Source organism: Aegilops tauschii, chromosome 3, assembly GCF_002575655.3.
Source record: "Aegilops tauschii subsp. strangulata cultivar AL8/78 chromosome 3, Aet v6.0, whole genome shotgun sequence".
NCBI lineage: Eukaryota > Viridiplantae > Streptophyta > Magnoliopsida > Poales > Poaceae > Aegilops > Aegilops tauschii.
The window spans coordinates 368,783,229-368,796,349 of record NC_053037.3 but is presented as its reverse complement, the minus strand read 5'-3'; the positions used below and the strand labels follow the sequence as shown (position 1 = coordinate 368,796,349).

The following is a 13,121-nucleotide window of genomic DNA, read 5'->3' as shown; positions in this document are numbered from 1 at the left end:
ACAGCAAGGTGGACGCCGAGGTGTCCCCGTCGTCCTCCGCGGGCTCGATCCGCCGTCGCCGATCCCCCGATCCGCCCGCCGCCGCGCCCCTACGCCGGTTCAAGGACTTCCCCGTCCTCCCTCGGACACGACAGCCGACGAGGTCCTACCTCGGGGTCCGGCAGCGGCGGTGGGGGACGTGGGTCACCGAGATTACAGATCGGTAGACCCACACCCGCCGGTGGCTCGGTAGCTTCCACACGGCCGAGCTCGCGGCCATGGAGTACGACCGCTGGGAGGTCCGCTACCACGGCCCGGCGGCTAGGCTCAATTTCCCCTTCGGCACACGTCCAGTCGGCGTCGTTCCGCCGGAGCCAGGGGTGCTGAGCTCGGCTATGGCGCGGGAGGACCGCGAGGCGTGGGAGCGCCTCGAGGCCGAGGACGCCGACGAGGCCTACATGCAAGAGCTCCGCCGACAGCACCCAGAGCTCGTGGAGGCGGAGCGGGCGACCTTTGCAGGCGCGGAGGGCGGCGAGGTTATCACACTCTCCTCCGATGACAAGGTCGAAGGCGGTGAGGACGGCGGCGCGGAGGGCGTCGAGGTTATCGCGCTCTCCTCCCATGACGAGGTCGAAGGCGGCGGCGACGGTGGCGCGGAGGGCATCGAGGTGGGCCCCGAGGACGAGGAGATCGATGTCGATGAGTGGAGGAGTGCCTTCCCCAACGACCCCGACGACGGCCCCGGACCCAGCTCGCGGCACACCGTACATGATGAGGAATGATTGGCTCGACCTCTACTTCGACCGAAAGTAGTTTAGCTTAGTTTAAATTTATGTTTTATGTTCGGTTATGCAAAACTCTCTATGTTTATGTTTGAATGCATGCTACTTTTGGTTGAACCTGCTTTGAACTTGATCAAATTGAAGTTTACAACCTTAAGTTTAGGGATCGACTAGAAAAGGCCAAAAATTGCTGGAGTATATATATATCCACTAAGGGTTTTAGTCCCTTAACTTTTTAAGGATCGGATAGAGATGGCCTTATGACTTGTTTATTTCAGTTCTTCACAATGTGATGCTCTATATGTGCAACTATTTGCCGTGCAGTTCAATTTCATCAATAACAGTTTCAACAATACCACTATGAATTACAATATTTGGTTGCTATTAAGGATATTGCAGTTAACATGCCTTTTCGTTTTTTAACAATAACTAGTGTACTTTAGACCTGCACAATGATGCAGTTAACACACCTTTCCACTTCTTGTTTTGCTTAACTAGCGTGCTTAAGTTTGCACACTAAAGCTATCATTTGTAGATTATGTTGTCTACCATGGATATATTTGGTAGATGTTTAGCCTGTTGTGCTTAACATGCCTTTATATGTACTCATGCAGGACAATATTAAGAATAATGTTGTTTTCCATTGAGGTTAGTTTCATCGCATTGCTTATATGTACTCACTATTCAGGATATCGGTAGCTGGTACCATATAGCCTGGAGCTGATAAGGGATTAATCGTCGAATCGGATATTTCACTGAATATATCTGTAACCCATTTATCAGTAGGTTAACTAGGGCCATATTTAATATATCTGAGGCTACATAGCAACATGCATTTTACTAAATGACTAAATATGCAATCCCAGGCTACATAGCAACAAGGAAGAGTGTTACCTTAATGTTTTGATGATGTCTATATATACATGTAATAAAATCTTATATAATGGGATGGAGGGAGTGTTGTACTACATCATTTTTCAATTGTTGTTTAGCTTCTAATATTAACTTGGTGCTTTTAGGTACATATATCATTGCCAAAGATCCACACTTCGACCCTTTCTGCGTATGGGGCAATGAGATATTCATGAACCAGCATCAATTGAGGAAACTGATAAAGATTATTATTAAAATGGGTCAAAAGATGTCAATCAAACTATTTTTTTACACTTTATGCAAGACAACAGTGAACTGCAGGATGGTAAGTAAGAACCCTGTAGCCTTCTTTTTACTGCGCGTAATGAGTTGTGTTAGATGACAATGTCTGAATCTTTTTTCTTTTGCAGTGGATCCTGAAGCAGTTTACTCAAGATTACCTCTCAAACTACATGATTGGCGGTCGGCCATCACAAGGGGTTGGACTAGAGTCTTGCATGCCTTCTGCATCCAGGAGAGCATAATAGGGCCATTCCGCTTGACCTTGTTCCGCAACCGGAATGTCTGGCGCCTCTTTCTTTACCATCTATAATAGTACAAGTATAGAACCCTGGTTCATCATTCTTTATTTGGTGCTTATGTAATTCTTAAACATATGTACCTATGAATCGAATAATGCATTGGTTATTTGAACCTGATGGATATGAATAAAGTTATAGCCTACTTTCAAGTTTAAATTAGGTACAATTTTAAATAGCAGCAATTAAATTAGGGCGAAATTACGGTGTGCAGGTTATTACGGCGCACACGGTTAATAAAGCACAGCGTGTGCGATATACATCATAATCCGACACGGTTCACGGAGAGGAAACGTGTGTAACAATGCACACAGTTGTCGTTTGCACAGTGTGTGTGATGTCAGACACTATCACATACGGTGCGGGAAAACTAAATGTGTGTGATTGTCTACCTATCGTACACGGTTTATAATCATGAACTGTTTGTGATGTGCCAGGCATCGTAAATCTCCCGTGCCTGGAATCTGCCTGGAAAGCTCCCGTGCCTAGAATCTGTCTGGTTTTAGGTAAAACCACAAAACTCTGACTGTGATGGCAATGCGAGCACAAACGAGTAGCAAGGATGAAGCATTTGGGATATTCGAGATATCAGGAATGGTTATATAGGGAAAACTGTATGCATCAAGGCTCCCTATCCCCGACGGTTTCTGGGTCGTGTGGGAAGGACCCCCTATCTCCCGCACTCACTAGGCGACGGTTCCAAATGCCGTCGCGGAAAGGGGTTAAAATTGTTTGTATAGCACCGACGCGTACTAATGAATGAGTCAGGTATAATACTTGAGTTTGATTGTGTTAAATCTTTTATGGATACTGATGCTTTTGATAAGTTTAGCACTAAATATGGACTTGACTCTGAGATAGTAGCCTCCTTTTGTGAATCATTTGCTACTCATGTTGATCTCCCTAAGGAGAAGTGGTTTAAATATCATCCCCCTATTAAAGAAAAGATTGTGGAACCCCTTATAGTTAAATATGAAACTATCATTTACAATGTTGACCCAGTTGTACCTACCCCTTATATCGAGAAACTACCTTTTCCTGTTACGATAAAGGAACATGCTAAAGTTTCAACTGTGGTTATCAAAAGTAATATTAGAGCACCTAGACCCTCTGAACAAATTAAAGTTGAACCTAATGTTTCTATGGTTAAAGATCTCTTGGTCAATAATATAGATGGGCATGTTATTTATTTCTATAGTGAAGCTACTAGAATAGCTAAGCCTGATCCTAAAGATAAGAATAAGCCTGTTGTTGGCATGCCTGTTGTCTCAGTTAAAATAGGAGAGCATTGTTATCATGGTTTATGTAACTTGGGTGCTAGTGTGAGTGTTATTCCGTTTACCTTATATCAAGAGATTATGAATGATATTGCACCTGTTGAGATAGAGGACATTGATGTTACTATTAAACTTGCGAATAGAGATACTGTTTCACCGCTTGGGATTGTTAGAGATGTTGAAGTCTTGTGTGGAAAAATAAAATACCCTACTGATTTTCTAGCTCTTAGTTCCCCACAAGATGATTTTTGTCCCATTATATTTGGTAGACCTTTCTTGAATACAGTTAATGCTAAGATTGATTATACTAAAGAAACTGTTAGTGTTAACTTTGGTGATGTATCTCATGAGTTTAATTTCTCTAAGTTCCGTAGCCAACCTCATGATAAAGAATTGCCTGGTAAGGATGAAATTATTGGTCTTGCCTCTATTGCCGTACCTCCTACTGATCCATTAGAACAATATTTGTTAGACCATGAAAATGATATGCACATGAATGAAAGAAATGAAATAGATAAGATGTTCTTTGATCAACCACCTATCCTTAAACACAATTTGCCTGTTGAAACTCTTGGAGGCCCTCCTCCACCTAAAGGTTATCATGTGTTTGAATTGAAACAACTGCCTGATACATTGAAATATGCTTATCTTGATGAAAAGAAGATATATCATGTTACTATTAGTGCTAACCTTTCAAAGCATGAAGAAAAGAGATTAGTGGAAAATTTGAAGAAGCACCGTGCCGCTATTGGATATACTCTAGATTATCTTAAGGGCATTAGTCCCACACCGTGTCAACACAAGATTAATATGGAGCCTGATGCTAAGCTAGTTGTTGATCATCAACGACGATTGAATCCTAAGATGAAGGTTGTGGTAAGAACTGAAATATTAAAGCTTCTGGAAGCAGGTATAATTTATCCCATAGCTGACAGTAAATAGGTAAGTCATGTTCATTGTGTTCCTAAGAAAGGAGGCATTACCGTTGTTCCTAATGATAAAAATGAACTTATCCCACAAAGAATTGTAATTGGTTATAGGATGATAATTGATTTTAGGAAATTAAGCAAAGCTACTAGAAAAGATCATTACACCTTGCCTTTTATTGATAAAATGTTAGAAAGATTGTCAAGGCATACACACTTTTGCTTCCTGATGGATATTCTAGTTTCTCTCAAATATCTGTGCCGAAAGAAGATCAAGAGAAAACTACTTTTACTTGCCCTTTTGAAACTTATGCTTATAGACATATGCCTTTTAGTTTATGCAATGCACCTGCTACCTTCCAAAGTTGTAAGACTGTTATATTCTCTGACTTTTTTGAAAAGATTATTGAGGTTTTCATGGATGATTTTTCCGTTTACGGGACTTCTTTTGATGATTGTTTAAGCAACCTTGATCGAGTTTTGCAGAGATGTGATGAAACTAATCTTGTCTTGAATTGGGAGAAGTGCCACTTTATGGTTAATGAGGGTATTGTCTTGGGGCATAAAATCTCCGAAAGAGGCATTGAAGTTGATAAAGCTAAAGTAGATGCTATTGAGAAAATGCCTTATCTTAAAGATATCAAAGGTATAAGAAGTTTCCTTGGTCATGCTGGTTTCTATAGGAGATTTATTAAAGACTTCTGTAAAATTCTAGGCCTCTTACTAATCTTTTGCAAAAGCATGCTCCATTTGTTTTTGATGATTGATACGTCTCCAACGTATCCATAATTTTTTATTGTTCCATGCTATTATAGTATCAATCTTGGATGTTTATTACGCAATTATATGTAATTATATATTATTTTTTGGGTCTAACCTATAAACCTAGTGCCCAGTGCGAGTTGCTGTTTTTTGTTTGTTTTTGGTTTTTCAGGAAATAATTATCAAACAGAGTAGAAACGAAGAAAACCTTTGGATCAATTTTTTCTGGACCAGAAGAGACCCTAGAAGGTTCGGGAGAAAACCTGACGAGCCACAAGAGAGCGGCAAGCTCGGGAGGCGTGCCCCCGGGGGGCGCCCCCGGGCTTGTGAGCCCTTCGTGACACCTCTTGACCTAATTCCACCACTATAAATTATCAAATATTCCCCTGACATCAGAGAGACAGCCAAAATACTTTTCCACCGCCGCAAGTTTCTGTTCTCGCGAGATCCCATATGGCCTGCCCCAGTACTCTGCCAGAGGGGGAATCAACCACGGAGGGGCGCTACATCAACCTTGCCACCCTTCCGATGATGTGTGAGTACTTTACAACAGACCTACGGGAGCTAGTAGCTAGATGGCTTCTTCTCTCTCTTCGATCTTCAATACAATGTTCTCCTCGATGTTCTTGGAGATCTATTGGATGTAATGACTTGTTGCGGTGTGTTTGTTGGGATCCGATGAATTGTGAGTTTATGATCAGATTATCCATGAATATTATTTGAGTCTTCTCTGAACTCTTTTATGCATGATTATTATAACTTTGTATTTCTCTCCGATCAATTGATTTGGTTTGACCAACTAGATTGATTTTTCTTACAATGGGAGAGGTGTTTTGTGATGGGTTCAATCTTGCGGTGATCTATATCCCAACGACAGAAGGAGACAAGACACGTATTTGTATTGTTGCCATTAAGGAAAAAAGATGGGGTTTATTCATGCGTGAGTTTACTTTGTCTACATCATGTCATCTTACTTAAGGCGTTACTCCGTTTTTTATAAACTAATACTCTAGATGCATGCTGGATAGTGATCGATGTGCGGAGTAATAGTAGTAGATGCATGGATGAGTCGGTCTACTTGTCTCATGTATTAAGGATGGCTCTGTTAATTCGCAAGCCTTTTATTTTGGTCAGTTACCCTTTCTTTTGGCATCACCGTCACCTAATTCTGACCATATTTATTTTATTTTATTTTGCGAAAACCATATTTAGATTTACCAGCCACAGTCATTGGTATAGTGACAAATATGTTCAAATTGTTCTAGGTAATGTTGGAGCTGATTTTGTCAGCTCTCTTCTCTTTTTGGCTGCTTCACACAGCTCCCTTTTCTCACTCTTGATTTGTGTCTCGCACACACACAAGAACCAGTGCAGTGTCCATAAAAAAAACAGTGCATTGAAGCTTTATTGATATATATCTCATATACACCACAAGCTTGTTGGTGCTGAATCAGCCAAACTCCACAAACCAAACGTTAGAGCTGATTGACTTGGCTCTAATTTCAAACCTACTCCGTAAGAGCGAATAATATCTGCAAAGCAGGCCCAACAAAACGAAGGCATGACAAGTCTCGGACAGGGGCAAAGCACGGCTACTGCAGAATATTGGATTCGACCGTTAATCTTTAATTTATATTTATATATATATTTCAAGGATACATCAGGGCCTTCACAAAAAGAAGAAGAAAAGCTGCTGCGATGCTCAGTCCTCGTCCACAAAGATAGTCTCTTGCTTGAAGAGTCCCCCAAACACGGGCCTCACCTCCTTCTTGGGAGCCGGCTGCATTGTTGCCTGCTTCACCTTCTGTGCCACCGGCTTCACGACGGCCCTCTGCGGTGCCAGCTTCTTGGCCTTGGCCTGGCCTCTCACCGTGGCGATCTGGGCTCTTGGTTCCTCCTCGTCCGAGCTCCGCGCAGTCGCTCCTACGGCTGCAAGCTGTGTGCTGAACTTGTCCCAGGAGAAGTCAGTGTTAAGCTTGAGCCCCTTGGCTCTGGTTAGAAGGTTCTCCAGCGAGGCCTGCGCCTCGTTCACCGGACTTGCGCCTGCCTCTTCTGAGGTCGTATCCTTCCCTTCGGTTTTGAGCTTACTGGTGGGTTCTTCTGCATCAGCAGCTCGCTGGGAGGCCAGGGCTTCCTCCTGTGCCCTCGTATTTGCAGCAGCTTCTTGGTACTCTTTTCTTCTAATGTCCTCAGGAATAGCTCTGAAGAGGGATGGAGATAAGAATGGTTTTTCAAGTAGCAATACAAAGAATTGAATTCCATGCGTTTAGAAAGTCACTATGTAGCACAATATAAGCACGGTTCTCTTATTAAAGTGCCACATAAAAAGGCTATCAGTATCAAAGGATTCAAGAAAGAATTAGGCGGAGAAATTTTGGTTAGCCAACTCACGTTAGTGCCTCCACTGTGGGCTTGGATTTTCCCAAGGAGCTAGTTGAAACTTCCACAACCTGGAAACGAGAAATATCATTGGGAAAACTAAAGTTGAGTAAATAAGGACCCATACGTAAAACTAAATTTGAATTATAGGGCGTCTTTTCTGTCATCATACATAGCATCTAATGGTATACACAAACTTGTGAATACAAGTTTTCAAGAAAAGCACATTCGCAACCAACAAGGCCTGATCACAAACAACTAGGAATTAGGACTAAATTTTTTGACACGATGTCTTCACTATCAGGAATTTAGTTTAGCAAAATCTTACACTTTTCCTAAATAAACAAGCATGTGCATAGCAAATTTAAGTAGAAGCTGGGTGTATGCTTATTACGACTATATCCCTTTGATGCTATATTTTGATGCCCTTTAGCGTAAAAAATGTGCATAGCCAGATGAATAGAAGAGCTTAGATCGTGTAAAGCTTCCGTTTCGAATCCCATGTAGTATTCAGTGTTGCCACAGTGTAGTAAAACTATTTGGTGGTCCACACATTTTTACTGCATGCATGGTTTTATTATGACATACACTTTTGTTTTAAACAATAAAGTCAACATTTTCATAATTTGTTCGCCGCACTTCTACGACATGCAATACAAAATTTACTGTCGATTTAAGCAAAGGGGGTGGTTCATTGGTCTCAGAAGCGTTGTTCTAACTGAAACGCAGAAGAAGAATGTTGCGTTCTCGCTAAGAATTGCGCCACCATGCAGTACATATGTTGTTCTGCAATCGGTGGCAGAATAATTATTCCATGCTATTTTTGAATTGCCTTCGCTTCACTATTTGTTCTTCCCCCGAATGATGCATTGTGCCTCACCAGAGAAAAACTCAGAAGCAGTGCACCATTTTTACTGCCCAAACTGTGCAGGCAGTACAAATGATTGTGAAATTAGAACAATAGTGCAAAACTGGGATGCGGTACAAGATTGTACTGCAAGGTAATGCAAGCAATACAATATATTGCATGATTTTTTGTATGCGCACATTTTCCACGTTTCAATTAATAACGTCTTTCATGAAATTTGATAACCAAACAGTCAATGTAAGCAATCGGATTCTTGTTAAGCATGAAAACCCCATGCGACGGTGCTAGGATAGATAGAGCTCCTCATGAAACTCCGACAAAACCCTGGATTGAACTGCCTATGAAAAACTAAATAAGGTATTCCTTTGTGTGTGAAGTTTCATTACCTTGTTCTCTGCGATCTCAATGTTGGAGAAAACATCAGCCACAAGGGAAGCAATCTGCAACTTGGACACCTACCAAAACACACAAAGCAATGCATATTATTAAGAGAAAGCAACGGCACAAAGCTTCATGTGAACTGCATTGTACTATCACAGCTTTAAACTACCTTGCCAGTGTCAGTGGAGGAAGTCGTGGTGCTGGACGAACCCTCTTTGGCCAGGACCAGCCCATACGAGCTCTCAGGGTCGTAGTCTTCAGTGAGTGACGCCTTGACTAGCGTGTAATTGACATCGGTCTCTACCACCTTGGCCAAAAATTCACTTAGCGGCAGAGTCTGCACGCGGGAGAAGAGGTTCGAGAAAAAAGACGTGAACCCATTAAGCACACTGTTCGTGGAAGCCCCATTGACGCCACCGGCGCCCTCGTCGTAGACCACCACAACATGTGCCACGCCGGCGAGGTCCGCAGCCTGCACTACCCGGAGCGCATCCTCGGTAGTGACCGGCCCGCCCTCTAATCCCTTCTCGACCGGGCCGACCGTGATCACCACCTTGGCCGCTGGGCCGATGGACTTGGCGATAGCCTCAGTGTCATCAAAATCCGACTCCACCGCGTTGAGCCGGCGTGCCTCCGCGGGGGATATGAGTCTGTACGCGGCGGCGAGCCGAGCCAACTCCTGTGCCGACACGAGGTCCGGAACCCCGGCGCGCACGGCGAAACCTTGCCGCAGCAGCGTCTGTGTAATGCGGACACCCGTCTGCCCCGTGGCGCCCGCCACGAACACCATCTGTTGGTCCTTCTTTCCCCTCCCTCCGGCAAACAGGGACCCTGTTCCCGGCGATGGGAAGGCCGGTATCAGTGACTTGGCGTCCTCAAACTTGCCGCTGAAGTCGACAAAGAAGGGGTTCTTCTTGGCCTCCTCATCCGCCCCAGGCTTGCCGGCGCCGACGCGGCAGAGGAAGGATGGGGCGCGGCGGCGGAGAGGGGAGGATAAGGGCCGGAAGGAAGGGGGGTTGGAGGTGAGCGCGGGCGGCATGGCGGGCTGACAGGCTGGCGTCAGGAGGTCGAACAGGTGGTGGGCATGGGCGCCGTGAGATGAGGAAGAGGTGGCGATGGGTAGCGCGAGCGTGGGATGGCATGTCTGGATTGGGGGAGGTGGAGAAGGAGCCTATCGCGGGAGGCCATGTAGGCCACCGTTTATCTCCTTCGCGGGGAATCGCTGGCCGTCAGCACGCCCCTCGTCCATGTCCTTGGACCCACGGCGAAGATCGCATGTTTTTCCTTAATCCGGGTTTATATATTATATTTTTCGTGAGTAACCAGGTTTACCCAAAAAGATTTCCTCCGCTTTGTATTACAGAGTACAAAGCAACCAACCCCGATCACATAGCAATTGTTGGGGCGAGTAGCACAACAAGTCCAAAAGAAAAGAGAAAGAACAAAGAAGAAGAAACAAATGCCAACAACGGCAGCTCGACAAAGCACGGATGACTGGCAACCGTTTCGCCCTTCGGAATTGACCCACCACAGACCAAAGCTCTGATCCACCGCGTACCAAGCAGCACCTTCAAGAAAGAATGCGACGCCGACGGCGCCGCTGCCCACAAATGTCATAGGGTTTCCCCCGGCACATGGAAGGGAGTGGGGGTGGATACCTCTGACACCCTCCGGGAAGGAATGGCGGCACCCACAGGTGTCACCGCATTGAAGCCGGAAGAACCGGCAAGGATTTTTCCCGCACTCCAAACCCCACTGCCCAACCGGGACGGAGCCAACCAGCCACCTCGGCGCCCAACAACATGCGCCACCGCGGTCTTGACGCCACCCACGCCGCCTCACTAAGATCACCACCATGACTCCACCATTGAAAAATGCAACTATGTGATGACTCTTATTGATGGGATTGAAGACCAGAGAAATTTATCAATTATGGAGAATAATTTCAGGAATATATTGAAGAATCATATATTAAAGCTACTTGAAGCAAAGAGAATATATTGGAAAAGCAGATACAAGAGAAGAATCTGTTTGGAGATGAAAATTCTAAACTTCTCCATGCCATGGCCACTATGAATTATAGGAGAAACTATATCTCCTCCATCACCACTGATGATGGAACTATGCACACTTCTCATGACCAAAAAGCTGCTGTCATTTGGCAATCATACAAAGAAAGGTTGGGCACATCTATCAAACCAACTATGTTGCTCAATCTTCCAGAGATTATTCCTTCACATAATCTTGGTCATTTAGATGAACCTTTTAGCATGCAGGAAATTGAAACTGTAGTCAAAGAATTCCATGATGACAGAGCTCTAGGACCTGATGGCTTCAATGGGAGATTTCTGAAAAAATGCTGGAATATTATCAAACCTGCATATATTACTCTCATTCCTAAAAGGCAATCTCCTGAAAACATGAATGATTATAGACCAATCTCTTTGGTTACCTTGCCCCTAAAGTTCTTTCCCAAGCTCATGGCCAACAGGTTACAAAAGGAAATTACCAAGATTGTGCACCAAAATCAGTATGGCTTCATCAAAGGTAGAAACATCCAAGATTGCCTAGGATATGCATTTGCGTACCTCAGCATCTGTCATAAGTCAAATAGACCCATTATCATCCTTAAATTGGACTTTGAAAAATCCTTCGATAAAATTGAGTACTCTGCTATTATTGACATGCTTAAGGCCAAAGGTTTTGGTCCTAGATGGATAAACTGGGTTACAAAATTTTTGAACACTGCCTCTACTTCAGTTCTGCTCAATGGGGTTGCTGGGAAAAAGATCATATGTAAAAGAGGAGTGAGGCAGGGTGATCCTATATCCCCACTACTATATGTTATTGATGCAGATCTTCTACAAACCATTGCTAATTTAGCATGGATGAATGGTGAACTATCTCTTCCTATTGAGGAATGTTATGGCCAACAATACCCAATAATCCAATATGCTGATGATACTCTATTAATCATGCCTGCTGACAAGGATCAAATGATGCATCTCAAAAGTCTGCTTCAAATATTCAGCATGTCTACTGGTCTTTATGTCAACTACATTAAATCATCCATGGTGCCTATCAACATAAGCAATGATACAGCTAATGATCTAGCTGAGAATTTCGGTTGCAAAGTAGAAAGCTTGCCATTTACATATCTGGGATTACCTTTGGGCACCACAAAACCTTCTGTACAGGATCTTATGCCCATCATTTCAAGAATTGACAGAAGACTATCTGGGGTTGCTAATTTTATGAACTATGTTGGGAGACTGTCATATGTAAACTTTGTTATTGCATCCATGCCCATATTTGCAATGTGCACTTTTAAAGTACACTACACCATCCTAGATCATGCGGATAAGTCCAGCAGAAACTTTCTTTGGTATGGAAATGACATCAATAAGAAAGGGAATTGTCTTGCCAGCTGGCAAATGATATGCAAGCCTAAGAACCAAGGAGGACTGGGTATCCTCAATCTCAGAGTAAAGAATATTTCCTTGATGATCAAACACCTGCACAAATTTTATAACAAAGAGGACATCCCATGGGTTAATCTGATTTGGCAAGCCTACTACTCAAACAACAATATCCCACACAATTGCAGTAACAAAGGATCATTTTGGTGGAGAGATTGCATTAAACTTACTGACTTATATAGAGGTTTGGCCATCTGTCAGGTTAATAAAGGAGATACAATCATGTTATGGGAGGATGTATGGAATGGAAACGTCCTAAACAGAAAATGGGCTGAGTTGCTCTCATTTGCAAAGAAAGCTAGTATCACTATCCATGAGGCAGAAACTGTTGCTGATTACACCAGCCTTTTCTAGCTGCCACTATCTATGGTTGCATATGATCAGTACATCTCATTAACTGAGCAGCTGGACCAAATCAGAGATAATGAAGAAAAGGATATATGGACTTTTATGTGGGGCGACTCAAGTTATTCTGCAAAAAAGATTTATAGGCTACTAATGGGAAACCATCAAGCCCCTTTGCCAGTTCAATGGATATGGAAAACATGCTGTCTACCTAGACACAAATATTTTTGCCTGGCTAGCACTTAATGACAGAATTAACACATGTGATCTGCTCACCAGGAAAAATTACCCTCTGGATTCTACTGCATGTGCTTTATGCAAATACCAACCAATAGAAGACAGAACCCATCTGCTGTTTGGTTGCACTTTCAGTCAAAGCTTCTGGTGGAGTATTGGGATCGAATGGAACATTGATCTAAACATCAACATGATGATCATTGATGCAAAGCAAAGATACAAATGGGAATTTTTCATGGAAATTATCATCACAGG

General features: G+C 43.3%; 1 protein-coding gene across 1 annotated transcript; it reads right to left on the bottom strand.

The window, feature by feature from the left end:
• Window positions 1-6,782: 6,782 nt before the first annotated feature.
• Window positions 6,783-9,972, bottom strand: LOC109767238 (protein PLASTID TRANSCRIPTIONALLY ACTIVE 16, chloroplastic). The gene is made up of 4 exons (XM_020326004.4): window positions 8,975-9,972; window positions 8,811-8,879; window positions 7,569-7,627; window positions 6,783-7,378 (listed from the first exon to the last, which is right to left on the bottom strand). Exons 1-4 carry the CDS (start codon window positions 9,842-9,844, stop codon window positions 6,880-6,882), a joined length of 1,497 nt encoding a protein of 498 aa, XP_020181593.1. The 5' UTR covers window positions 9,845-9,972; the 3' UTR covers window positions 6,783-6,879.
• Between the last annotated feature and the right edge of the window lie 3,149 nt (window positions 9,973-13,121).